The sequence below is a fragment of the Varroa destructor genome, unplaced genomic scaffold (genome assembly GCF_002443255.2).
Source record: "Varroa destructor unplaced genomic scaffold, Vdes_3.0 BEIS01000007.1, whole genome shotgun sequence".
Lineage (NCBI taxonomy): Eukaryota > Metazoa > Arthropoda > Arachnida > Mesostigmata > Varroidae > Varroa > Varroa destructor.
This window is the reverse complement of record NW_019211460.1, coordinates 3,825,975-3,853,930: the sequence shown is the minus strand read 5'-3', so window position 1 is coordinate 3,853,930 and position 27,956 is coordinate 3,825,975. Positions and strand designations below refer to the sequence as shown.

Below are 27,956 nucleotides of genomic sequence, written 5' to 3'. Positions count from 1 at the left end.
TCTGCTTCTTCTGGGACTGCACATTTCAGTGCAACGTGGCCTTTTTCAAAATGCGTTCAGAACTTCCGCCACGTCCGCAACTACCCAAGAACACGTTCGTTTTGCTCTGGTCGCCTATGCGAGTGATATACTTCTCGCAAGTTTGCCCTAAATGTCAGGTAAAGCATGTGAAAAATTTAAGGTAGATCCAAAAAGTGTAAGATAACGTCAAAATAACATTGCCTGCATGTTTGGAGCTTATTGGTTCGGTAGTTAAAACGGTGCCAATTGACGGCCTGTATATGTTGTAACGATGTCATCGTAGGAATGTTCGTCGCATACCTGGCGTTAATTATCAAAGACCATTTAACTGAATAGGAAATAAAAAAAAAAACAAAATCTGTTTAAAAGAGTCATACTAGTAGAGATTCCGTAGTAAATTTGACTGTTCAATAATTGTCTGCGGTGGGACATCATTATCTCAGCTCAACAGTGGCTCTAAATACAGGCTAACGTAAGACAAGGGTAGGGTTGTTTGAGAGAAAGCTAACTAAAACAGGCATAATTATTTACTGTTAAACAGGTTAAAGATCTTAATGATTTATTTATATAGGCCTCTATCAAATTTTGCTTTGTAGGATAAGTTTGCGCATTTGACTCGCCATGAAGCTGCTTGTCCAAAGACAAAGTTTATAATTTTCAAAGATTGTTACAATGCAAACAGAAAGATCCACTTTTTTTTTTCTATACAAGATAACTACAGCTATCACGTCCAATTATTATAATACCACATTTGCCAATGCTAGATAATATTGTGAAATACAAAGTAACAGGTGTATAGCATAACCACAGAGCACTTACGAAAATGAAAGGGAATAAAAAGAATACACTATGACGTGTTTTTAAATTCTAAACAATCGTATCGAACCTCATGGTGTGGGACAAAGATAAGTTTTCTCTAATTTTCTGATTGCACAAATTTACGAAATATGGGTCTTCCAAGCCCGGGTTTCGAAGAGCGAAATTTCCTATGGGTATCTCCCTGTAGAAAGAGCACTTCTGTTTACTTCTATTTTTCCGCTCAGATTTTAGCGCGCTCTCCACAGACAGTTCCCTTTTCTGTCTCTTGTACAGCTGCCTAGGCTCGGAGTTGAACATACTGCAGCGGCTGCTGGGCACACCAACAGCAGCAATAGTCCCGTTTGCCGGTGTTTTGTGTTGTTTTTCTCGTTCTCCCGGCCTACCGTTTTCATGTATATATGTAGGATCTATTAGCGCAGCAACACATAAAACATATACAAGATTGTTGATATAAATTTACCACCCTATAAATAGTTGCATCCGTAACTAAACCTATTCGAAATTCCTCATAGCACACTGCATACATATCGAAAATATCGTTTTTTTTTTATCTGGGCCATCATCTGTCGTCATTCCGAAATTATGGAATTTGTGATGAACCATGACTGACTGCATTCATTCATTTGTGTCATGATCAACTGTCAACGCATACGAGCTAACAGGTTTATATTAACATTGCTAAGCATATTGTCCGATCGAATACAATTCACCGTAGATCTTCTCGTATTTTGTATATCAACAGGACAAGTCACAGAATTGGCGCTAGAAAAAAATTTGGGCGGACTTTGTAAAATGTCATCATCCAACCACCAAAGATCTCAGTTCTTCTCAAAAAACCTCACACTATAATTGTCATCGTCTTATGCTCTGAGAACTCTTTGTTGCTCTGCTCATTCCGAAGCACACAACGTATACCTACCTACCCACCCACCCAGCCGTCAACGTCTACGTCTGGTCGGCTCCAAAAAGAAGAAAAAATGTGCGAAATGGCGGTGCTGTTATTACCATTTTGGATAATTACTATATTGTCGTGATGTTGCTTTAAGAAGGACGAGAGGTTATCGTTGGAGGAGCTATAGATAAGGAACAGTTGGCGCGGGAACACTTATCTGACATCAGCAACACATCGACGCTCAAAAATGCGGTGGTAAGTAAATATAATTTCGAATTTAATTTACGTTACTGGACATATTAACGGTAGCTGTACATGATAGTGTATGAAGAGGTTTCGATGAAAGATATATGTCATAAAGTTGAGAGTGCAAGAGAGAGAAAAGGTAAAAACTTCGCTTGATGTCTTGTTTGAATTGACTGTAAAGCTAACTGCAACAATTTCATGTCCCATTCGTTCATCTATTTCCTGTTAGAATGAGCTACTGTTTTACTACGATAATTCTAATCATAACCAGTGTTTAAATCAAATTTCGACAAACTCATAGGTACACCGATAAGCCAGTGTCGCGTGATTAAGCGTTTGTTACACTCATTCTCTTCAACCGATACCTAACAATAGCAATACTTAGTAGCATTACATTAACAGGTTATTAAGAGGAGCTATCCTTTTCGCGAAGACCGCTATATGTAAAACGGTGAGGGGATGTCAATAGAATCGAGTTATAAAAGCTATGCAAATGTTTATGTTAGTTAGGTTAGAAGTATCGGAAATGTAGTTTGACCTGATAACTACTATGGTGGTAACTCTGATACATTTGTAAAGTGGTAATTTGGTCTTTCCGTTAACTTTATATATATATATATATATATACCTTCCTAACACCAATGGGCTTGCTGCGATTAGCAGTCAGCTGTTATATTTGGCGGAAAAATTAAATGCTGTTTTATAGCTGTGCTTGAAGAAAGGTATCTTTAAAATTTAATCCGCTTTTTGTCACTCTGGCATCGGTCTACGCGTTTCTAGGTGTTATAGCTGTATATTATTTTTAACTAACAGTAGATAGCTAAAGAGAATTTCTATGTGAGTCAAGCGGCAATGTATCCTACTCACTTTTAGATGCGAGTGAATTTTATCTTGGCAATTGGGTTTATCAATTAAACTCCTGATGATAACTTAGTGTTTCACACTATTTGATCTTGATTTGTCTTAGAAAGTTCACAGCATAAACGTGACGGGGCTTTTAAATACTTAATTTGCGCCCACGGGCCAAAATTCCGCGCATGTTCAGCAAGAGCTTTCTGACCAGTTGGGGTGACCCAGCTAATTATGAGAAGGTACAGAAATCAAGAAAGTAGGTTTTCCACAAATAAATAAATAAATATACATAATAGAGGGAACCACATAGACCCCATCAAACATTATTTATTTAAAGTCATTTTCCATGTCAAATTTTTGCTGGCACATTCTACTTCAATGCAAAGCGCAAGTTCAGATCGGACACGAAATGAACAATCCATTTAAGGAGGGTTTCGCCGTGCGTTTAGCGGGACCTGAATGAGATGCTCTATTGTGAACTTCGAAAGTCTCGTAAAATGGTTATTGGAAGAAACATTATAAGCATTGGCTAACTAAACAGAGTAGTTCAATTAAAAATTCTGCCGGTTGGAGTGGTCCAAAAGAGCCACAGAGTGATTTTGCTTTATGATGACACTTGGCCCGATAGAACGTTCAGTATGCAAAAAACCACCTCGGTTGAGAGGTACTTTTTCGTAAGGCTTATTTGCCAGATCTAGCCTTTTTTCGGGTTTCTGCTCATTTAGATCCAATTGCCAATAGAGGCAATTATAAAATGGTTCCCTGATTACCTTTGCATGTAACAAGCATAACATTTTACTACAAAGAAACTGATTGATAAATAGAAATAGGCTGTACATTTTGATGATTGGAATATTAACGTTGCTAGAGAAAACAAAGTTGCACGTTAATAAAAAACTGAGAGCAACTTATTTGTACACTTATCAATTGATTAATAACTGACGATCGATATTTCATTGTCAATTTACAGGGTACAGCAAGTGATTCTATTTTTATGACTAAATTTTTAAGGACAACGGAGACGATCAGGTAAAATTGCTAAGAGTTTATTTTTTAAATGCATTCTGAGGTATCCATGTCACTAATATCCTTCATTATATACTATTGGTAGTAATAATAATAGCTATTATTGATTGATGTTTGTACATAATATATAATGAATCATGCTGGCAAGTGTCTCTGACGTATCTAGCATTACCAGAGGCGACCATTCGTCATCAGCAATAGCCCCATAACTCTCGAAGTTTCTATCTCATACGAATATTATCAGCATTTAAACAAATCACAGTGACATATTATGTAGTGAATGTATACACTGCGTTTACTCTTAAAATGACAAACTAATACACATACATTACGCACAGAAGGATTGTAGGTTAAGTCGGATTAGTCAGCTCCACGTAAATAACAAACTGTAAACTAACGAGTACCAATATAATGTTTTTTATATAATTTTACCACGGCGGCAATTTTTCTGGTACAATGAATAATATATTTAATACTGTGCGGTACGTATTCAGAATATGTAAATGAACACTAAAAAAAATGTCAACAAATGTAATTAAATGCTGGTCGCATTAATTGCGATAGTAAAATTGGCTATTTATTGAAAGTATTAAAGGCTCCAGTAAATACGGACAACACTTACCAAAGCTAAAATGCTTCAAGATTTGCTCATACTAACATTAAACTAAACTTAGGAATTCCTGACAGAGGGCCTTCTATTATAGGTATCATTTACCGTAGTCAGTTGTGTAAGTTCTCAATTGCTTGCTTCTCATTTGTATTGATTTAGTGCCTCGTTAAGTACATATTTATTGTGTGTAAGATGTACTATTCGAAATTGATTGTAACTCAAATGTTAGGATCTACGTATTCAGTATCGTTACTTGATCACACTTGTCAAACCCATTGCGGATGTATTGCTTTGAAAAAGTCTTGATTTTAAGGAAAAAAGCATCTGAGGGAGGTTGCCCTATCAGACATTTTAGCTTGCTCAAATTATTTTGCTAAGCAATAATGGGCGGTTTCCTCAAATTGCCTAAACAAACAAACAGAAACGGTAAAAGGAATGCACGTTAGCGTCAATGACGCAAAAGTTCATCATTATGATGATGATGAAGGGTGAATGGGTGGCGTTGATCATTCTGTTTCATTGTTGTGTTATTCACTGTCTCCTACCTCGAGCAACGTTGAAGAAAGGAGGATAATGACACTGAGGTAAAGACCGTGCTGGTCTTGTTGGCAGCACTGACACCATCACCAGCCTATAGTCCCGATTCAAGGCGACATATTGTGTAAACGACGCTTGCTATTCCGTCCGAGCAATTAAACTCTAAACCAGCTATAAGTTATTCGATGCCTGTGCATTGGCGCTTGTTCGTAACATTAACCTCGATCTACCTCTAGACCAGTTTATCTAGGACTTCTGATCTGTTTGCACTTTACTGCTTCCCCATCGGTGCTGCGTATCGTACATGTGATCCGGGCGGTAATATCGACAGCGCTTCGATCGTGTGATGTAAGAGTGGCAGTCATTTTGTAGAAATATCGGTCCAAATTTTGTTTTCCAAAAAAACGGCGTGAGAAGTACTTTACAGGCAGTTCATGCGACAGAAGCTTATGTGAGGAATGCTTTTGTTTGCATGACTTTGAACTACACAAGATATTTTAAAACCCGAAATCAATCTTTTCAGAGGCATGCCAGAACACAGTAAAAAAGCGTTTTTCCCAATGGGGTCTCCGTAGCCATGTTACTGCGAAAGGTTGATATTTATCTGAAACGTGGTTCGACAGTCGTCACTTTAGGAAATACGTGATTGTTTGAAAAATACCGCCTTGGTTGAGAAAGTAGAAGAAGAGGACAAATGTGTACAGACGAAAGTCTGATTTTTCTTAATACCAGTATGCTAATTAGGTCATATAATGAAGAGTATCCCTTAGAAACATTAAAGATAAGAATGGGTTGAAAACTTTAAGCCAAGGACTTATGGATATCGGCGTAAATCTAGGAGTCTCCCCTTTTACTTGCTACTACCCAAATGCCAGCGAATCGCTGAAGCACACTTCATCTATTTGAATATACAGGTACTACATGGCATGATAATCCCTGTTTTGCGGTAGAGAAAGACCATGTATGTACCTTTCCTCTTACTGGTGTGTAGCGCATTATGCTTCGCTTACTGCTCTTTATGATAATACATTGTGTAGAAAAATGTCTTTACTGAGTTCGAAGATTGTTGATTTTCGCAATCATATAGTCAATGATGGTTTCATCTCATGTGTGGGACGTCTGCATAGCTATAAACATTAATCATTATCTAAAGTGTCTATGCGTAGCATCGTTCTTCTGTAACCATTTCCATGTAAACTTTTCCATGTGTTATGGTAATGCCTTTTATGTATTTGCGACGGTACTATATGGCTAATCTGATTTTTGTGCGAATTATATACCTATAGGTAACACACGGTGTTTGTATAAATAGTATAGCCTTAGTTACAAGCGTGCTCTAGGAAGTCTGATCTGGCGGGCTACTACTCTTGTAGTTAAGTTCATGTTCTGGGCATTGGGATCCCTGTTGTCGAAAACCTTATTATTAGCATTCGCAGATATATCGTTTTAGCGGAAGCGTCCTCGTTCTATGCGCGTATATTTCGCGTCTGCCAGAGTATGTTTTCCTGTACAAGTATTTTATAAAACGCTCTCGAATGCTTAGAAAAGTTATTTCATACGCCAGAAAATATCGTTTCTAAGACCATTCATTTATGGCTCCGTCTATGGTTTCGGGATTGCCAGAGAAGCCAAACATGATGTTGCTGTCTATATTAACACGCTCACCTGCGCTTTTCACATTGTTCTTAGCTAGTATGGTTGCTAATTACCTAATCTTTACAACAGTATTGAATATGAGGCATATATGTGAAATACTGTGAACTCTAAGTTCTGTTTGTTAAGTTCTTTTCTTGTTTAGTATTAAACCGTTTGTATCGCCATAATTGAATCTTGCGGAGAAAGTTTTCTGTTATGATTTTGTTCACGAGTGTTTGAAATCAATATTCGATGAACGTGTCGTCGGCATATAGAATGTGACTTTCGTATGCGCATTGATGGAAGAATTGCATGCCTTTTCGAGGTAAAGAATCTGATATCGGCGTCGTTCGATTAATCTGGAGAGGATAAAGGCGGCTGTAGCCGGATCATTGAGATCGCCTGACCTAATAAGTCTTGCTGCTTTTTTTTTCGTAAGCACCAGTGGATACTTGTTCTTGTTTACAAAACTGTTATTTCTTTTTGAAATTTCTGCAAGAAGAAGCATAGTCTTTTCTACCGAAATACTTTTAAGTAGTTGGAAATACTGGATGCTTATGAGAATAATTCTTTCTTCGACAAGATAACTCGTTTGCTATAACTAATGGTCGTCGTAGACGCTGAATTACATCGAGAGCAATTTGAGAAAATCCTGCATATTATCTCATGTAATCTTTTCATTCTGCTTATTTAACGGTTTGCTCACTTTATCCTCATTCGGCTAATGCCAAATGAAAGAGCAAACGTTTAACTTTACGTGGATTTTACATATACGGGAAATTCTACTACAGTAACCTACTATCGAGTGCTAAAAATGTGTGTGATAAATAAGGTCGTTCATTAATTGACTTAGCACCACTAGTAACCTTTATTACTACTCCTTTGGATTAGTACCAAAAGAAAAAGTAGACTCCACTTGACACGCGTTTGTTTCCCAATTAATTACAGTATTTCCTTTTTAGTATATTTTTAGTAGTATATTTTTCCGAAATTATTTCTGTGACCCCTCGTCATGTATTTTAACCTCTAGCCGCAGAGGAAATTTTGAAGCTTTATAATCCCATTGAGAAAATTCTACGTTTGCGCATTCTCAAACATTGACTTGAGTTTTTCACGTATTCCATATACAAATCCCACCCATGTTCCCACTAAGCCAATGTAAACGAAGCCTGCCAAAATAAAAAATGAACTATATTTTGAAATGTTACATAACTATGTTAAAAAACGATGAGCACGTGCCTTAGTACCTGTAGTACAGGCCTTAGTATCGGCGAAATATAATAGAATCCTATTAATATCTACAGCTTTAGTTAAAAGCATGTCGCATCCCTATACAGCTTCGTAACAATGTCCGTTTTATAGTGTTCTGTACTGATAATAGCTAGTTCTCTGCCTATTCATTTTTGGAAAAGCATTGTTATCTGAATTAGTTTCCTATTGCGGCACATTTCAGCATAATCCATATTACCTAGAGATCATCTTAATTGTCTTTTGTTCAAGGCTTACTTGTTGCACTTGCCGGAAGGAATTCGATATAGAGATCTTGCACACATTTTTATGAATCGTTATTTCGATGAACAACCCGGTGCGTACAAATGGCATTTTTGCCAGGGTCACAAGTTTCGTCGAACTGTAAAACGCATTCTTGTTTTAGAGGAGAGTTTAATACCGACTGGTATTTTTTTGAGCAACCACTTAATTTATGACGGTTTAAGATACAACCGGAGATCATGGAGTAATGATCCATGATTGCATGCTAAAGCTTAAGGCTTTATCTTCCCCTCAGTACTATTTTCGTTATCGCAGTAGATGTTCTACGTTCCAGTGCGCTCGAACTTGACCGGAAAGCCGAATTTACGGCCTTTCTAACGTAAATGCAAATCTGTATTATTTAGTATCGACCGAAAGGACTGACGATTAGCTTCGTCAACTTTTTAGAGTGAACTATTTAAGCTGACCTATTCTCGTTCAGGTCCCCTCACCTGGTAGAAAAACGTTAGTCTCGTTAGCAAATTTTTAAACGAGTTTCAGGAAACCGAAGTATCTGTTATTTCCCTCTCTGATACCTCTTGCCAACAACAGAATCTATTAAAAGTTTTCTGATCTAAACACAGCACGCAGTACGTTTAAATATTCTAAAGTACGTAACCACCCATAGTGTGCTTAAACAAGTTATTTTCGTAGAGATTGGATGTTGAAAACGTAAATAGCCTCCTTGTTATAGATGTTATAGATGCGGTCTCACGCCTCAACTACCAGCCTCCAGCCAGTGGTTTAAAAGGTCGGTAAATGAGAACAAAAGCTGTGGTTGAGCATCCGTAAGGCTACGTTTTGTAAGATTAACTCAGACGACCATCTGGTTTCGGTAGCCTTAATGGTACGTCTGCAGTTAGGATATACATCTGCTTTGAATGACTGGCTACTTTAATTCGCTAAGACTTATTTTCTTTATCACCATTCAAGTTTATCATATTTAGTTAATTGTTGTTAAGAATGTAGCCTTAGAAATTAGACTCAACTGAAATTAGAAATTCTGACCATGTACACTTTGGGATTTCAATCGACGGCTATAAACCAAAGCTATCAATCTGAGCTATATTTGTCAAAAATAAAACACAAACAAAAAGCTATCAAAGTGTTTAATACACACGTTTGTTTATTAAAAAGATCCCAGTCAATGTCGTAACTTGCAAGGCGGCAGTTATCATATTATTTATTTATGATATAGAGACAAGAAGCGTATCGTGAATAAATGTTGTTTATTGATAAACTGCTGGATTACGTTGTCGTAGACTTGCGTTCTTGATTGGAAAGCAGCTACTTTAATAAACAAAGAGGTCGGTTGTCACACGAATTAGTTCACCATGCCAAGGCACTTGTGAGCTTGTTTTGAAACTAAAATATAAAAATAATTAATATTTTTTCACACGCCTCAGCTGGTGACTATCATTAAATTTAAAGCCGATGTTCTCTACGTGGTGCTTGACCACTATAAGAATCTAATAATATTTTTGTGATTTTTTCCGTATCATGAAACAACCACTCAACAATTTAACATTAATCTAAATTACACAATATTACGCAAGAAATGCTGTATCCGTTGTGTATAGATGTGTGGGTGTTATTTGTTATTGTTTTTATTTGTAACAGTATGTAATTCGGTTATTTGTAATAGGTTTGTGGTATTCTCTGACTAGCGTCTCTTTCGTCACACATTCGAGGTGACCCTTTTGTTATTAATAACTTTTTTTTTTAAGAGTTCTATTAATACAAAATGAAGGTGCTTCCCGTCATGAAGCGCTTCTGTCAGGATATTTTAAGTACTGCCGTAGACAATGCTAAGTGAGGCAATGTAAGCTATATTAAAAAGTCATGGGAGCACCAGCAGACCAATGGCTTCCAGAATATTGCGAAAAGACCATCGGCATCCCAAATCAAAGCAAAACAAACAAAAAGACCACTTAGTCTATGGGGTCATCTATAATCATTAACATAACATACAGACGTCTGTGGAAACGGTGTCTTTAAATTTTTTCTAATATTAGGGACTCACAAACGGCGACCATTCATCGGCTAAAGAAAAATGCATAGCTTTGTCATGGGCATTCTTTAAACAATATAGAAACTTTTTTACAATAGGAAAAGTAAAAGGTTTCGACATATTCAGTATTTATAACACTCTGGATCGAATATACGATGGGTGGTTACGGCAGATAGCAAGTAATAATTTTTAGTCCATTATAGGTATATCCTCATAGGTGTACCCTGGAGTTTCGTAATAAGCTTGATAGGCAATGTAAGTGTAATGTGCACCGGGAATGAACAAGAGACTTCCGAGTAAGTAAAAACCCCACATCGATTCATGGAAGGATTCGGGCATTAAGGAGAGATTGATGAGCACGGCAAGGCTGATCAACAGAGAACCTGAAAAGGCAAATAAACAGGCCTGATTTAGAATCCTGTTTATGTTCATTAAAATCTAATGTTACCAGACGAGGCCAAAGTGAAGAATGTCCGCTTTTCCCAGAAGCAGTTACCACTACGCAACAATCTAACCCAGTTTTTTTCATTTTATTGTTTTTAATATTTTTCATTTATACAAACGTGAACATGTGAAGGTGTTACCTAATGAAGATGAATGTATCATAATTCGAATGTTCACGATAATAAATTGCATTCATATCTCACGTAAAGATCCAAAGAAATAAGTTTTAAATTTCTTTGAAGGATGGTCTAAAATATAATTTCGCAATTCGAGTGTGCTACAAAAACAGTGACTTTTTATTTAAAATGAACTAGTTTTTAGAAATATTGGTTTTGTGTATAGCAGTTGTGATTGCAGACCTTGTGTGCGTGTGTGCGTGTTTTTTTATCACGATTCAATGTAATACTGGCAAAAATTCATAAATAATTTAAGGTGGTATAGGAACTTGGGTTAGTGATGATATACGATACGGAAATTCTGTAATGGTCAAAGCAACAGTAGAGTTACAGAAAGAAATTGACACGTTAACATAGTTAATATAGCAATTGAGGTAAAGAAATAAAATTATTCAGCTTAACTTCTTTTTCATATAGATTTTTTGCACATTTCATATAAAAGGTATGGGTTAAAGAAAAGTATTTATAAATTTGCTGGAAGAAGTAGACTAAATGATGAAAATACATCCTTTTGATTATAAGTATATAATATAATGATGATTTTCAAAAACGAGAAGAAATATATTTTTACACATACCATTTGATGACTATATAAAGTAAGTGCTGACTATATCTCTGAGTATTGGGATTTGTGTATGACGGATATTCCAATGTAAACTTTAAATGGTGAACGGCATCTTAGATGAGAAAAAACGATATTTACCAAGAAAGAAAAGAAGTATAGCTGAACCAATGGATTTGTATGGGATCGGTTGTTGATGTCGTGGTTTTTCAAACTGTTCTGGAATAAAGTCGTCGTTCCGAAGCCTTTGATATCCTTGGTGAGGTCGAGACCCACCCAAAGGATTAGCTGTAAGCAAATGGTATGCCGTATGAGATTACGACTAGTTCTTCGTGCGTTTTGCTAGCTCTTATAAGAAAAAAAAAAGTAATATTTCTAAATAACCAAAATAAATGAACAGTTAACTCTGTTGGTGTATTATCTTAGTCAATGGGCTACTGAAGCATTCCGTAATGTTTATCTAACATTAGATGCAAATATAAACCGTTAGACATTATACTGCACGCTGAAGACAGCCAAGTTTTTGTTATACTAATATCTTAGTGAAGAGAAGAGCTTAAAAGCAACACCCCGTATACTATTTTGAACATACTATTGCGTCACCGACAATGGAATTCTTTCAACCCATATTAATGAACGCCACCTGCTTACAACAAAACTAAGCTAGGTAAGTTGCGCGTGCAGACTGAGAAGGCAACGTTCCGCCTTCCAAATATGTATTCCGCCTATTTTATTATTTATTATACCAATTTAAAGTAGGAACGTCGAGATAACAGCTTTATAAGCCAACGGCACAATCTGAAATATCTAACTATGGTAACGAACTGATTCCGACCACGAAATATTTATATAGCAGAGTTTTCAATTCGGGTGATTGGTGTGAAAGATGTGATATGATTAGTTCGCAGTAGTAAGACAGAGAAAGAAAAAAGACAATCGAAACAGCGGGGTCTTTGATACGACATCAGATGTTTTGCCGCTTCATAATGCTACATGTGTGAATCACTATCAGAGCACCTATCCAACCGATGCATCTATCAGTAGGATAACTAGTGTCAAGATAAAATCTCACGCATTCTCCAGTTGACGTCGAACTAACCTTGATGACCTTTACGCTATCATATATATAATTTGCCACATGGGCATTACCCATAATAAATAGAATAAAACACCCATAATGTAATACAAAATATACAATGAACTTTCAATTCAGTTAATCTAAACGTGTCCTCCATTTATTGTAGAAGGATTAACAGGTTTGACAGAAGCAGTGGAGGCCTATTCCCCAAATGCCACACCATAGGTTCAAAATAATCGTATTCAAACTGAGCTTCTCTTTCAAGGATATCTTTCTCCATGTCAAAGGAATACTAACTTAACCCCCACAAATTTTCGCCAAAGTGATGGCTCCTTAATACACCATAATAATTCCTCCTTAATAATAATGTGATCTGCTGCCCACACCAAAAGGGTCGTAATCTGTCGAAGGACTGTTCGCTCATTATAAAAAAAATTGCAGAGTGAATTTTTTTAATTGGGACGTTGGTTGGCAACACCAATTGCATGTATGTAACCTGAGTGATGTCGTCGTCACTAACAAAAATGTACGAGTAAGATATGACCCAATCAGTGTATAAAGTTCTAAAAGTGAATTGCGTTACTCGTTTCGTTCGCATACCTTTCTCGTTACATAACGATAAGTCACGATAGTGATGGGAGCTGGCCATTTAAAGGAGCAAATGCAAATAACGGGTGTGGTGGCAACACCAGTCGTGGGACTCAAAACGTCACGTATTTATATAATGCTAATGAGACGAAAAATAAAAACATTGTGTTGTAGAATAGCTAACATAAGTCCACCTAAAAAATCTACATTAGTCCACTGACGTTAACCTTCTTCGTCGTTTCGTGGGCACAATATCTAGAAGAGCTCAGTGTTGGACATATTTGGCCAAGCGTTCTTCTTGGTCTAAACTGTGCTCTAATGATTACTTCGTGTATCGCGATCGCATTCTTACCATATTAATAGTTCGACACTAACGTTTCCATTTCTGTGCCCGTAGTAACTGCAACACTTTGAGGTCTGGCTAGCTCAATAGGCTTTTTGCCAATATCGATAGTATTGATGCCGATGATTTAAGCGATCAAAAGCGATATCACTTATGTGTTGGAGAGGAGCTGTGCAGCTCTTGATAACTGACTGCTTCGGAGAGAAGAGGAAAATATCCTTCCTCCTTAATATATTCGTGGCTTCCTGAATACGTTATATAATTGTTAAACAGTGGCGCATTGAAAAAAGTAGACACTGACAAATGACAAAGTGCTAGACAAAGTTCTACGGTGTGACTAATAGAAACAACACACAATATTTGATTTCAGTCATTCTCGTATAAACCAGACAAAGAAATATTTTTTTACTGATTTTTCTGGATATCATTCCCGCTCATGTTAATTAGTCACCATTAATTGACACCAGGTTCGTTCATCACCCAGATTCCGACATTATCAGATTTTCTTTAACACCAAAATTGCTCTTGCGGATAAATATCAATTTCTTTCAGTAATATCCAATGAGGCAAAGATACAACTATATATATTGAAAAGTGTAGGCAAATAACGCCTCTAAACGAATTTTTTTAATGTAATAAAAAAAAAACGTCAGAATTCTACGTAATGTGAAATACGTTTGCTGATGGTCACTGGTAAATCTAAAATACCATTTATTTTCACCGGCCAGCCACCCCAACTATTATTATATTCATTCTAATCTTTGATATACGAACAAAAAAGGGAAAAACATTTTCTGTTTTTTGGCCCATACGATTTTACCTGCCGCTACTGAATAACTGCGCATGGCCTCATTAATTAGTTAGACATTTGGCCAGAAATTCAAATTATTTAAGTGAAACACGGAAATTAAACCATAATATAGCCACAGATGTAGAGTGACGGTATTATTAATAGCAGGAGGAGGGAAATCATCAATATGTGTTGTTAATAGTCCTCCAGCCATTCCGACAAGCCAGCACTGGTTTCCATTTAATCCTGACAATACTTGCTTACCGTTGTGCTTGTTGTACATGCTGTGCACATAGACGTGTTTTGCTTCTCCTCTGAATGTGAACCTGCAAACCAATTTTTACATTATCTCCCGTGTCCGCCATGTCCTCCACGGGAGAAGCGAACAGCAAAACGGCTAGATTCGCTGGCGTGGAGAAGATCAATGGAAAACCGAGAATCATAATCTAAAAATAATGATAATACTAGCCAAACTAGCTTTATGTAGCTCAATGTATTGTGTGTTTGTGATTGGAACTATTTGTGTTTATACGAGTTGTCACTTGTGGACCGTGTGATATTATTGTAGTTGCGTCGTATAGTGATAGGAGACATAGTAGAATTTGGTTCGTCGTTCTCCTAATCAATCCGTCTGTTATTGACAACAGACTACGGGAAAAATTGTGTACGCAAGAGTGTGTGTATGTCTACCAGTAGAATCACCAATTGACGGATATTCTACATTACTGTGCGTACTTCTCATGCTCAAAGGTAGTATTTAATCAGGACCTTCTAAGGATTTTCAACTTTCGTCTCTAGTAGTTAACTGACCAATTTAGTGGAAAGACCTGACGCACATTTATTGTTAGAGGTAAGTAGCCAATTGTAATCCAAGACTTATTTTACTCTTAATCGCTGACCACTTTCTAAAACGTGGGGACCAAAACGTGGTTACTATCATTATAATCAATAATCATTAACTTGACACATGTTGAACTTTATTGAATAAAGTTATAAATAAAAAATAAAGAAATGTTACGATTTAGGTGATGAAATTGTGTTTCAGTGTTTCTGTTGCAACAATCGTTTTTGTATTTGTTGTCTCGATAAGTTACAGTCGCTTGATCAAACATTAGAACCGCGTCACTGTTGTCAGCCGGTCTATATTTAAGTAAATAGCCCCATGCAGGTATAACATATGCCCACCTTTACCTAGTAACAGTCGACTCTAAGAACTCATGCCAATCCAATCTTATTAAAAAAATATCTTTAGTACGTGGAAACCGTGTGGCGCTGGTCACTACATAGTGCTGCTCGAAGCGATTTTCAAGGTTCAGGTAACGCTGGCTTCTTCTATTGCCGCTGCTGCTATTTAAGGTGCAACATGTCATTGAAGCAAGCGCGTGCATTACAGTGCACACCACGTAGTTCTCGGAGTTCGGAACTGGGCGAATTTAGTTTTGTGCCAGAAGCCATGCAAAGCCTAACGGCAATATCGGATGTAGAACATGAAAAATTCAAGCAGTGGCAGCACCGCTATTTGAACATTCGAGACTTCACTCATTCGAATATGTTACCGAAATTGTGCCATAGACTCTAATGCTGAACTTTATTATCCTTAATAAGCCAGTCGAGTAACAACGACCACTGAATTCAGACGTTTTATACCAATTATTTCACAACGGGACCCCCGAATCAACGATATCTGGCTATTATTTAGACTAATCTAAAACTTAGCTATTAAATCTAAATTGATTTAGAACATACTTTATTCACAGATGTTCGTGCAACTACTAGGTGCAGCTACTGCATACGTAGCCAAAAAATCAAAAGCTTTACGATTCGTCATAATTAATTGTGGCGCGAAAATTTAAAATAGTGAGGAAGGGTGAAGCACTTTATTTATTTACGCTAAAAGAAGCATTTTTAGGCTGATAAAAATTTGGGAGAAGTCGATTTTGTCTATTCTGAGGTATCAACAATGCAACATGAACGACGTTCGACAACGTATAGCCCTACACGGAGCCGAAAAAGTACACGACAGAGCGTTGAAGTAAAGAATTCTAATCAAGTGATTATTAAGCAGAGACAAAAGCGGAGTTTACGGAAATATCCGATAGAGTATGATAAAAGCGTAATGAAAAGAGAAAAAGCAGGAACAATTCTAGAGATCGCACATTGGCCATCTATTATTTTATAACAAATGCTTTATTTCACAGTTTTGGCGAACCCTCAAACCGCCACACATAAAATGATTGTATACATTGCAAGACTTGCAGAAAATGTGACGTTCATTTGGTACTTCGAAAAATAACAAAGTTGTGGCATACAAATATTTTCGGCGCCTTTCTATTATAACTGACGGGTGACTACTCAGTACAATATAAGTTTACTTTAAAGCATGATTTTCCACTTTGGTGATTAAAAACTCTATACATCTACATTTTTTCGTGCGCTACCAGGGACCGCCCAGTAAAATGTGTACTCTTGTCGGATCCAACTATATTGTTCCGACTGAATCAAAATTCAGCACATAAGCTGTTAATCTCTTGGCTGGAGACTTACGTATATTTTCGTACCAAGTTGAAACTTCTCAGCAACACACTTCCACAAGAGGGCTATAATGCGTAACCTATTTGCAATGTACTTAATTTTTTGCAAATAGATTACGCATAGAAAAAGGTCCTACCATTCGTCAAATGAATAAAGCTGTAGTATGCTGCACAAACGTGTCAGTCTGGTCATCAGGCTCTAACGGACGTGTTCCACTTTCAAAATTTTTATTCTTACACCTAATCGTCTTTGTAAAATTTCAGGATACAACAAAAACTAAGGATGGCTGGTTCAAACGGAACAGAGGTTCAAGAAACGCCACTTCAAGAGGTCGGGTTTTTTTTTTTTACTATGTAGTAATCCATGTTCCCGTTTATCTGAATATAACAAAGCCATATGCATAATCAGAATCCTATCTAGAACTGTAAGGTACGAAACTATATACCGTTTTAAGTAGAACTTTTCTGACAACGACGAGTACAACGATCTTTTAAATCACGAACTGTTATGAGGATATGCGCGACCTCCGAAGTCTCTTGGCATGCCGCCAAGTAAGTAGCATTTGTAGGCAAGCTCTAAATGAAAGTACGTATGCAAAGAGATACGGTAGGCCAATGCCATGCAAGATATTCTATTCAGCTCATATTAAATACAGACACAGAGAGTCATGCACGATTTTACATGACTGAACAAAAAGCATATAATCAAATATCCTGGAACTGCGTACAGATATACCGCACTTAGCGTACCAGGTAAAATACATCAGAATTGAAACCTAAAAGATGAAAACACACGTAAGAACTGAGGCACGTAAGGCACACTTAAATATTCGCTGACGCGTATCCCAATTTTGAGAAGTCGTTTATTCGCCTTATTGGACAATATTATTGCTTGGACCACACTGAACATGTTCCTAGAAATGTTTAAACACGGACCTCTTTTTCCAAATTAGTCTTTCCAGGCAGATACAAATCGAAACTGCAATTATTTGCACAAAACAGCTGTAAGATAACGTAGTAATTTTCAAGAATTTCTCATTGCGTTAAGAGCGTAAGTGGCGCCACCTTGTTAGGGCCTTTGTCTTGTTATTTCAGATTTGTAGTGGCCAGCTCGTTCTTAATTAGAATAGGCGAAACCATTGACAGCAAATATAAAGAAAGGATCAATACTAGATTGTTTTCATCTAGGCCAAAGATTACTCACATAATTAACCTATTACTAAAAAAGCTGTCGAAGAGAACAAAATTTGTTTCGCGAGGCTGAAGCTGAGCCATTCCAAGTTCTGAATGATTATGAATCTCTCGGTTTGTTTATCGAATTGCACTGAGGGGATGCATTTCTGTTATCTGTGGCGGAGCTTTCCAGTCGTTAAAGATGCCTGTCTTACGTCAGTCGATCGAAGATTCAGTTGAAGGTGTCTGTAAATTGTATAACATCATTTTTGTGAGTACGTTCAGGTCTTTTATGACAGTAATTCTCTCCTGATATGCAAGTATACTTTGGGGCCCACTGTTTACACGCTGTTACAAACTGACAGAGATAACGAGGTAAATACGAGGACAACTATGCTTACGATAAGAAAGCCAGAAAGATCCCCAGTGTAAGCAAGTGGTCCGTAAAATTGAACACATTACGATATGTTTTGCCGAAATGGCCGTAATACAATAGTATTTGCACCCTCACCCACATCCTGCACGTTGAACACTCGGGTACTACAATTACCCGATAATGACCCAAGTGGCTCTATTCAAGGCTGTACTTATTGTGCATTAGATCAAGTTAGCGACACCATTCGTTTGCGAAGCGTTGCTTTTAGCGGGTCTGTGACGGGTCAGCTGGCGGCGACGGCTGTGCTGATGATGATTGCAACAGCGGCTAAAGTCAACAGCGATGCTCAAAGGGGGCTGTAATAATTTCTTGGAGAAATTAAGACACGTTACTATTACTGATACTATCAAATTATAGCATTGGGGTCGTTGCTTCCTTCTATTTTCTCTTTTATACATATTATAGTAATCCGTATTCAAATGACAGTATCGCCCGGCTAAGTAAGATTAAACAGCTTGCGAGTAATACCCATAAAAAGCCTTTTGCAACCCCAGATGAGAGCTTTGAATACTGTATAGTGCATCTTCGATGTACATGCTTTCTAAAAATGCACTCGTTGCATATTCGTGCCATAGGTGAGTTTAATAGTGGACACATCGTCTCCAGCTACAATAATCAAAGGAGTACGAGAATTGACTGCTCACGCCAAACCCCAATGGAGCCATGAAAAGGTACTATGAATGGCTAATGAATTATCCAATGTAGGTTATTCATATGCTGTTCAGTTATAAATAGTACTGGCTTACTCGCAATTTTTTAAACTAGGCAGTTCTGCATGAAGCCTTACCGTCCTTTTAAAAAAATTTCTAGCCCTCTCAGTACCACTTAGATAGTTTGCTTCGACATCAGACGTAGCGGATTTAGTTGGCTTTGTCGGCTAAATTGACTCTGATTTTTTGCTTCTCATTCGCAACTCTATGAAAAGTAAGAGGCTCATTCATTATTTAATAATTTTTATAAGTTATAATTTTATCGTAATGCGATCAACTTTGTTCATTATGAAAGGCGTCTGGATTATATTAGAAAGCACTTTGTACTTTTCGGAAGGGTAGATGATCTTAAAAATACGGCACACAATTTAACCACTGTTTTTTCGCTTGTGTCCGTTTTATTCCTTTGTTATCTGTAGCTTATCGTTAAAACCCTTACGGGTGGAACAACGAATATCCTCCTGAGCTGCGATGACCCCTCTACAAACGAACGGATACTCGTTCGAATCTATGGGTCCAAAACGGAACTGTTTATTGATCGAGGCGCTGAGGTATAACCATTACTGGAAGATACGATTTTATACTTAAGCAAATATTGCATATAAGGATCATTCGAACACCCTGGCTAGGAAAAATATTATGCTAAAAAAATAGGGCGATAAGATACAAGTCTGAAACCGTCGCTTTTCGTAGGCATATACTATTTTCGTACAACATATGTACACATATACAGAATAACGCGCATGATCGTGCTAATGGTCTCTTTTGAAAACGCGTTAAGACCCACGCTTAGTTTTCATATTCCTGTTTGAAGAAACTTTTTTTGTTGGACATTCCGTCTTTTTTGAAGAAAGGACGATTATTTGTAAGGCATTTTTACGATGCATTGCTTTAGATATTCGCGCTTAAAGTCAAAAATTATAAGTGTCACGTTTTTTCTTTTTGCGTCTTTGATGACTACCAATCGTAACCTATAAACGATCGAGAAGTTCCCTAATTACTGAAGTCTGTTTTAGAGAGATTAAGGTAGGTTTCAGATAACTGCGTGAAACTAGCAAATGTTAAGACGCAGTCTGGTATGTGATGTTTTGGTTCTGGTTTGTTTCCATATACTTCAAAATAAATGGCAGGAAAATTCAACTGTTACGTCGTGTGGATTCGTTAATCTTTGTTTTCACTCATTGATTGATTAATGGATTTGATCTATTACAGGTTCGAAACATGCGTTTACTTCATGCACATGGTCTTGCCCCTAAAGTTTATGTCGCCTTTCGAAATGGCATTTGTTATGGCTACTTAGAGGGAAAGGTAATCCCGCCTGCTTCTATTGAATACGATATGATAAACCTGCTTTGATGTAATCTACTGGGTGTATTATATTTGTCGAATTCTTGTTACTGCCGTTTAGCCATGTTTTAGAAGTAGGATCGAGTCATTGTCGCCAGTCGGTCATCATTTTCATGGACTTTACTTCCTCTAGGTCATATCAACACATAGCAATTGATGAATGATCGTTGTCGTTTGTAACTTCCGGACATGGAATTTAGTGATATTTTTGTATTCGGGGCTTAGCACATATGCTGATTTCGACAGTGCTGTCTGCTGACGCTCGCAGCCTATAGGATACTTTCCCAAATTTGTTTTTCAGACATGCGATGTTCATCATGCTTTTCTCGTCAGCACAAGCCAACCCATAAGAAACAATAAAAACTGTTGCGACTTTTTCGAGATAACCCCTAACAGATATTAATATATATTAGACTGTTATAGATGAATCCGGTAAACTTTGTAGTTGACTGATTTTTAAACTAGTTGGGTTAAAAAGATGACTTTTTAATTGGCAGAGGTACTATAAAACCTTTATTACGTATTTGTTCCAGTGCTCTGGCAGCTTCTTAATCACACCTACCATTCGCGCTTTCATATGTACTTTCTTTACTTATGGATTTCGAAGTAAATGGATAGTAGGATATGATTGCCTTAAAATCACACGAACTTGGCAGAACAAGTGGGCTAAAACCAACGCTAGGATCTTTTCTTCCTCAATCCAAGAATTTATTGAGGCATGGCGATGAGGTCTGGCATCTCATCAAGTAACTAGAATACGTGTTTTCGGTTGCCGTACCAACGGCCTCAAGATAGTGCCGTCAATCATTGTTTGACGTTCGGCAGATATTTCGTAATGGCAGATGTTCCTAATGACTACTGCAAGTATTGACATCTCTTTAACCGCCCGAACCTACTGCCATCGAACATGATTGCCCTTCAAGGCGGCGCCATTTAGCCGCTGTCGTGTGGTTTCTCACCAGCTGATGGTAAAGACTGAACCACGTTTTGCATAGAGTTTTTCGTTAATTAAAAATTTGCAAATTGCGCGTAAATAGAAGATGCGCGTCTCCAATTGATGTGAAGTCTTCAGTCTAGTTTCCGCATCTTCAGTATTTGGGTCATATGTACCATGTTACATGTGAAGTACTAGTTTTTGCCGACAGAGCCTTACCAAGCCAGCTCTAGTGAAAAACCTTTTTGACTGCAATATTTTATGACTCCTGTCCAGCTTTGAAGCGTTTACGTTATTCACGTACTATGCTTCCGCCCGCATAAGGTGGATTAATGCGTTACCGATTTTTTATGAATCTCCGCAGTGCTGTGACCTTCGAGGAACAAAAACTTAATCACTGGGCGTTAATTTTCGAAATGTCTTTTTTAAACTCACTTAACTGAATTAGGTATTAGTTTTTTCTCGCAAGTTGCTAGAGGTCTGGAATATTTACCAGCCAAATTTCATCTCTGAGCGGCGGGCAGTTCAAAAGTTATTGACTGAATGTCCGGTGTATTTGCTTGTAACAGCCATATATATATATATATATATATGTGGGTGAAGTTTGACCCCCGTAGTGTACAATAATTTTATGTACTTTGTATAGGGTCAACTGTTGCTGTATATGATGCGCCGTTATATTTGGATATCAAGCTTACTCTGTTATACGTATAAGCTAAAATATGGATAGTAGCATTTGTGATCGAAGTTAATAACACGCTTTTTTTATTAGGTCTTGGATGTAGACAAGGTGATCCAACCAGATATCACAGCGACAATCGCGCGGCAAATGGCCAAAATGCATGCAATTCCCATCGACCCACAGGCAAAGGTCGGCTACGTCATCTATTATTATTATTGATGATTATTGTGCGTGCATGTATAATTATTTTTTGAAAGTTCGAATAATTATATCGAAGCAAAACTATATTGTACTATCTGCATAAGAGAAAACTACGACCACAGAACCAATTTACACTTACGTCGTGCTGTAACACATGTTATATGTTCCGAGCTTTTTTGGATTTTTTTCTACATTGCTACTGCTCGTTTAAATTTCAGGCTAAGATCATTCCCATGCTGGAACACTATCTCAGTCTTGTGCCCGCGGATATTTTAGCGGCAACAGAAAAAAAACTTGAATCCGAGTTCGGTAAAGAAAAGGTTCACGTGGCAGAAGAGATAAAACGGTTGAAAGAGGTAGATTTAGAAAATTCTTTTTTATCAAATCTATTGTTAAAGTAGATTTGGAATATTTGCAACAACCAAATAAATGCATAATATGGCTAGCGAATTGTTGTTCACAAATTTAGAGAATCTGAAATGTATGAAATTTAAAAAATGAATTTAGGAACTGATATGATCGTACATTTTTCTTCTGCAGGTGTATGAATCACTTGATCAAACAGTTGTCTTCTGTCACAATGACCTTTTGTCAAAAAACATTCTTCTGGACGGCGACCGAATACACTTCATTGACTATGAATACGCATCCGCCAATTATCAAGGATTCGATATCGGTATGCTCGCGTTATAAAAATTTTAATGAGATTTGTCACGAGATCTTCGTGAAAAAGTAATCTGGCTCCTTGAAGACTTCCAACAGTTTGTTTACCAGCAGATACTGCGCGTACATTTGATTTGTTGTTCATATTGGCTTTGTAACACATTGTGTGGTGGAGTTTCGTATTTTGGTTCCAAATGAAAAACCACAGAGATCTTTATGAAGTGTCATGGATTTATTTTGTGCCATCATGTGCCATATGGATATAAAATCTTACTCACTATTTCCAAAGACCAACCTTTCTCTGAAAAGCCGAGGTTAATATTTTAGGCATGTGTTAACATGTCAAGAAAATTACGCTATGGGGTAAATATACAAAAATTCCTTTATTCACGCATCGTGATATCCGTTTCGTTACTGTATAATACTTGTCAGTTTAAATCCAAAAGTAAATCCAAAGTGTGCCTGACTCGGTGTGAAAGGTGTTCGATTAATGTGAAAATAATGTATGCATATTTGTTTCTGCTTCGTTGTCCGTAGGAAACTTCTTTACCGAATTCGGTGGACAGGAGGGCTATGACAGAAAGCGGTATCCTACACGCGAATGGCAGCTCCCGTGGATACAACAATATCTAGAGTACTACCGTTCTTTTAAAGGTAGCCAATGATAACCGGTTGAACAAAAGCAAAGAATAGAATTGAAAAGAATTTAAGTAGTAGCAACAATAAAGTATTTGAACATATGTTTTGAACAGCGATATGGCCAATACTCCATTAGGTTTTTACATCAAAGATTGCATCAAAATTAGTACGAGGATACTTTAAGACCTTTTTAAAAATGTAGAGGTATACGGCGCGGTGGCCGATTTCTTTGCTTATATTTTATCAATTGTATTAATGCTAATTGATGAAGATTTTTCATTTTATGTAATAATTTTGCTAATACATTATGATAAGAGCCAGAAAAATCTTGATGAATAGTAATTCTTTGCAAAATTACAACAAATGAATTTGTTTTACTATCCCACCACGATTTTATTTGAGCAATCGATTTACCTTAGTTGTGTAGGCTTCGAAAAACTGAAAATTACGTGGAACGTAACAAAAAATGTATGAATAGACTCATTTCATAATTGTTGGTTACACTCCTTAACGGACTATACATCATAGTCTATAAAAAAAAAGTGACTAGCATAAAAAAAATGTCACCAGTCTCCAACGACCAGACCTTTGAATAAAACTCAATGAGGTATCAGCTGATACAAAAATTATACAGTTTTCGTTTTGGGGACAATATAAGAATGACCAAAAGCGAAATAAAAGTTCATACAAGTAAACAGCCTAAATACTATATGGTAGATACATTGAGAGCATTACCCGCTCTCTAAGGCTCTTATCCATGTTTTGAGAATATTAGAGAGTTCAGATGACTATAAAGCACTTTCCAGCAAGGGAAAATTCTGAGCTTAATTTCCCAACTATGCCTTTGTTCTTCTTAAGCTAAGCAAGGCCTTATGTCAAGAAATAGGAATATACGTTGTTTGCTTCTCAAAATTCGGTTACGGATAACACTGAATATGTTTGGCGTACTGCAATAACGTGAGCTCGTGCCAGCAAGGAGAATGTTATTTACTCGGTTCTCCTAGATGCTTTTACGCTGGTTGACAGCTCAATGCGCGTCTAACAACGCGAGCGATATATCTGATCGACAAAACATTATTACACTCCCAGCCCATAACATATTCGAAATAGTCCTACTGCAGCAGCTAGGCGTGAAGCCGAACTATTTGTCCTACAAGCTTTCAGCTTTTCTCCGCACGTAATGTTTTGGAGAAATTCTAGGTTAAATATAACGACATGACTTGTCAACCTGCTAGAGCTTCGGTAAACCTGAGTTTATTCGTTGTCAGAAGCTATCTGAATACGTCTTGTCTGAACCTGGTGTTTATGTTACAGGAGTTAACGAGCATTCATTTGTGTAAATCGTAGAAAATATTTAGGATAATTAATATTGTATTGTCAATACATTTTGTCAATACATTCAATTTTAAATGCATTTTTTCTTATCTGTCTGTGTATCTCAATTGACTGATTTCTAGGCCGAAAGCCTCCAACGACTGCTGACGTTGACCAATTGTACGTGTTCGTGAACAAATGCGCTTTATCGTCCGCCATTCTCTGGGGTCTATGGGCCCTTATACAGGAGGCACATTCAACTATTAACTTTGATTTTAATCGATTCGCTATGGACCGATTGGGAATGTACTTTGCTAAACGTGACGAGTTTCTTAGTTTGTAGATATAAAGCATATTTGTAAAATTGTTACCCAAGAAGGCAAAGTAATTCGCCAGCGCCGCCAAGAAAAATGTTAAAAAACGGAGGTAAACAAAATGAAAATAGAATTTATGATGACATATGTATTAAACAGGAAGATCATTTTTAGAATCGTGCGCTGAGTGAATAAACGTAAGAATAAACGTTTCATTTACTATCGATTTAATATGCCGCAGCATACTAGCGCGTGGCTTTTTAAAAACCAATATATAATATTTGCTTTGAGATTAATATGGAGAGGCCCATATCCAATTGTTATGACTCGATCTTAAAATATTTCTCGGAAAAACCAACTACGTACCTTTAACTGCGTTGGATGTTATCTGTTGTAGGCGCAGCACAGATAAGTTTTTCAGAAACCAAACTTTCAACCCACTTATACAAGAATCTTGAACAACAAACAGCTTTTAGCTGACATATCGGCCATTTTACTCCGCTCTGTCACTTATAGCATCGTCGGTGTTAAATCGCCGTATGCCAATGTAACATATATAGAAAACGTGATAAGTACTACAACAAGTTGTCTACGATAGTCCTTGAGAAAAAAGCGCATAAACAGTTGTATGTACTCACTGCAGCGGGCACTGCGGCCCTGAGATAGATAGAAGTGCTAAATTTTCTGCATATTACCACTAACTTAGTTATTCCCTTAATATTCCAGTACTAAGAAGCGACTAAATGGTGCCTTCGGAACTAATAAATAGAAAACGAGGTCGAGCATGGACGCTTACGTTTTTCTTGGCTCTAAATATTCTTGACTGCAACGATTTCCCAAAGAGAATTAACAAGCAATATGTAGACATTGCAGCTGAAGCCTCATTAGATTATTATTTCAAATAAGCAATAGTTATTAAGGTCCTCCTAAGGTGAAACAGGGAACTGTGTCTTCAATCGAAGTCCGACTATAACTTAGTGGATTAACATCTAACTACCAAATCCCTCTATTTTATCATTGATAATAGTTGCATCTTCCATTTATATTTAAATGCACATATACATGTGTGTATATGTATATATATACATATGTAGATATATACATATATATATATATATACATATATATGTGTATATATATATAGAATAGGTAATATTGTTCCGGTTAAAAGCCCGTCATAGCCCTTGAACTAACTGTAAACAAATCCCGCTCTTCTGCTCTACGCAGTTCCCCGAGTTCCACCTCAAAACTGTTGTATCTTTTTCTTTTCTATAAAAATAAAGTGCGAACAACGACCACCGCTACATGGTGTGAGTAACAACAACAGTAACTACCACAGCGCTGCTATTGGTATGACATTAACAGTATCTTGGATATCAAAAATTATGTCTAACAATAAAACCACAGACTGGGTTTGACGAGTTCTCATATAATAACTAAGCGTTTTCATTGAATGAATAAGGTATGTTATCTTCAAATAAGAAACCTAGTCTTATCATGAAACGCATCATACAATAGTCTTGACTCAAAATTAACTGAAAATGCCATTGTACTATTACAAAGTGGTTACCCTCTCGATTGCTGGAACTGCGATTAGCTTTATTGCCGCCTATGCCTAAAATCGAGCCACAGCAAAAACCTTTTATGTCAGGGTTTCCAAAAAACCATATATACGCAAAACTAAACTTAGGTATTATTGGCTAAATTAAATTCAAAGACTCAATTTGCGTACAACATTTCCAGCAACTACAAAATATATTTTCTATTGCAGAGAGCGTAAATAAGCACCACAATGGCCCAAATTGAAGGAACGTGTTACAGTACGATAACATTAAAACCGTTTTAACCACATGTATCGGTTAAAATATAATTACAAGGATAAGCGCACCACTGTTGCAGCTTGCGCGGCGCTGAAAAGCCGACGCTGCCGTTGTCGTTCATTTGGCCATTGAACGTTGCGAAGGCAGATGGCTAATCGCACGTTGAGCTGCAACATTGTGAAACTGGCAGTAAGGCGACAACGCCGAATATGCCGGAGAAACCAATAACCATAATGTAATAAGGCGCCTAACAGCAATGGCGATAACAACAGCACCAAGCATCAACAAAAAGGAAACTAGTTTATTTATTTTTAAATTTTTTAACCTTTTAATTTATTATTCTCTTTATTGTACTGAGTGTTGACTATAGTGGTACCTTGAAGCGCCGAGTCTTTGATGATATTAAGGAATTCCTTGGTAGCATCTTTGCGTACCATGTTGCCCACACTGTCACAAGAAACCGCCGTGTTGTATTTATATATATAACACCCACACCTATCTGTGAACAAATAAAGCTTAAACAGCCGCCTGGCCTTGTGTATAGGCAGTTCGTCGAAAATTCGCCCTCGCCTCACTGAGACACTGTTGGAGAAAAATCAAGAGTTAGTTGGGTGATAAGAACGACCAGCTGCACAATCTCTTCTTCTCTTGTGTTTGCACAACACTTTTAACTTTCAGCCCAGAGCTAAGGCAAATTGGTACCAAATAATAGCCACGGGCTCCCTGTGCGAGCAGAGAGGCAGGTTTAATATATTCCGAGCGGCAATCAGCTGTTGACAGCTAGGGCTCGCATGGGTGCCGCCATTTTGGATTAGCGGGATTTTGTCCTCCTTCTCAAAAAAAATCAAGATGGCGCCGGTACTTTTCCTCAGTTTTCATGTTTCTAGCCATATTTCTAATTGTCTTGTATTTTTCCTGGATGCATCTCGCCTGTACAAATATCAGGCATGTAATTTTACGAATTTCTCGTAAAAACTGAAAGCAACAGCCCATCTCAAAAAGTGATTTACTTCGATCGCCCGCACCCCTGTC

At 37.2% G+C, this 27,956-nt stretch overlaps 2 protein-coding genes across 15 annotated transcripts; one reads left to right on the top strand and one right to left on the bottom strand.

Moving 5' to 3' along the window:
• Positions 1-38: 38 nt before the first annotated feature.
• Positions 39-25,893, top strand: eas (ethanolamine kinase 1). Of its 11 annotated transcripts, XM_022814267.2 has the most exons (12): positions 39-158; positions 1,583-1,987; positions 3,801-3,859; positions 16,956-17,022; positions 18,876-18,971; positions 19,430-19,561; positions 20,223-20,318; positions 22,064-22,162; positions 22,393-22,530; positions 22,715-22,850; positions 23,375-23,491; positions 24,934-25,893. In XM_022814267.2, exons 3-12 carry the CDS (start codon positions 3,825-3,827, stop codon positions 25,131-25,133), a joined length of 1,116 nt encoding a protein of 371 aa, XP_022670002.1. In that variant the 5' UTR covers positions 39-158; positions 1,583-1,987; positions 3,801-3,824; the 3' UTR covers positions 25,134-25,893. The 11 variants fall into 11 exon arrangements, with proteins under 11 accessions (XP_022670002.1, XP_086830991.1, XP_086830990.1 ...); XM_086974865.1 differs by lacking the exons at positions 39-158; positions 20,223-20,318 and having other exon boundaries at positions 1,182-1,987; XM_086974864.1 differs by lacking the exons at positions 39-158; positions 18,876-18,971 and having other exon boundaries at positions 1,186-1,987.
• Positions 9,263-27,710, bottom strand: LOC111253968 (transmembrane protein 230). Of its 4 annotated transcripts, XM_022814281.2 has the most exons (4): positions 27,301-27,710; positions 14,425-14,486; positions 11,503-11,649; positions 10,406-10,562 (listed from the first exon to the last, which is right to left on the bottom strand). In XM_022814281.2, exons 1-4 carry the CDS (start codon positions 27,359-27,361, stop codon positions 10,551-10,553), a joined length of 282 nt encoding a protein of 93 aa, XP_022670016.2. In that variant the 5' UTR covers positions 27,362-27,710; the 3' UTR covers positions 10,406-10,550. The 4 variants fall into 4 exon arrangements, with proteins under 4 accessions (XP_022670014.1, XP_086830997.1, XP_022670015.1 ...); XM_022814279.2 differs by lacking the exon at positions 14,425-14,486 and having other exon boundaries at positions 9,263-10,562; positions 27,301-27,694; XM_086974871.1 differs by lacking the exon at positions 27,301-27,710 and having other exon boundaries at positions 9,263-10,562; positions 14,425-14,566.
• Between the last annotated feature and the right edge of the window lie 246 nt (positions 27,711-27,956).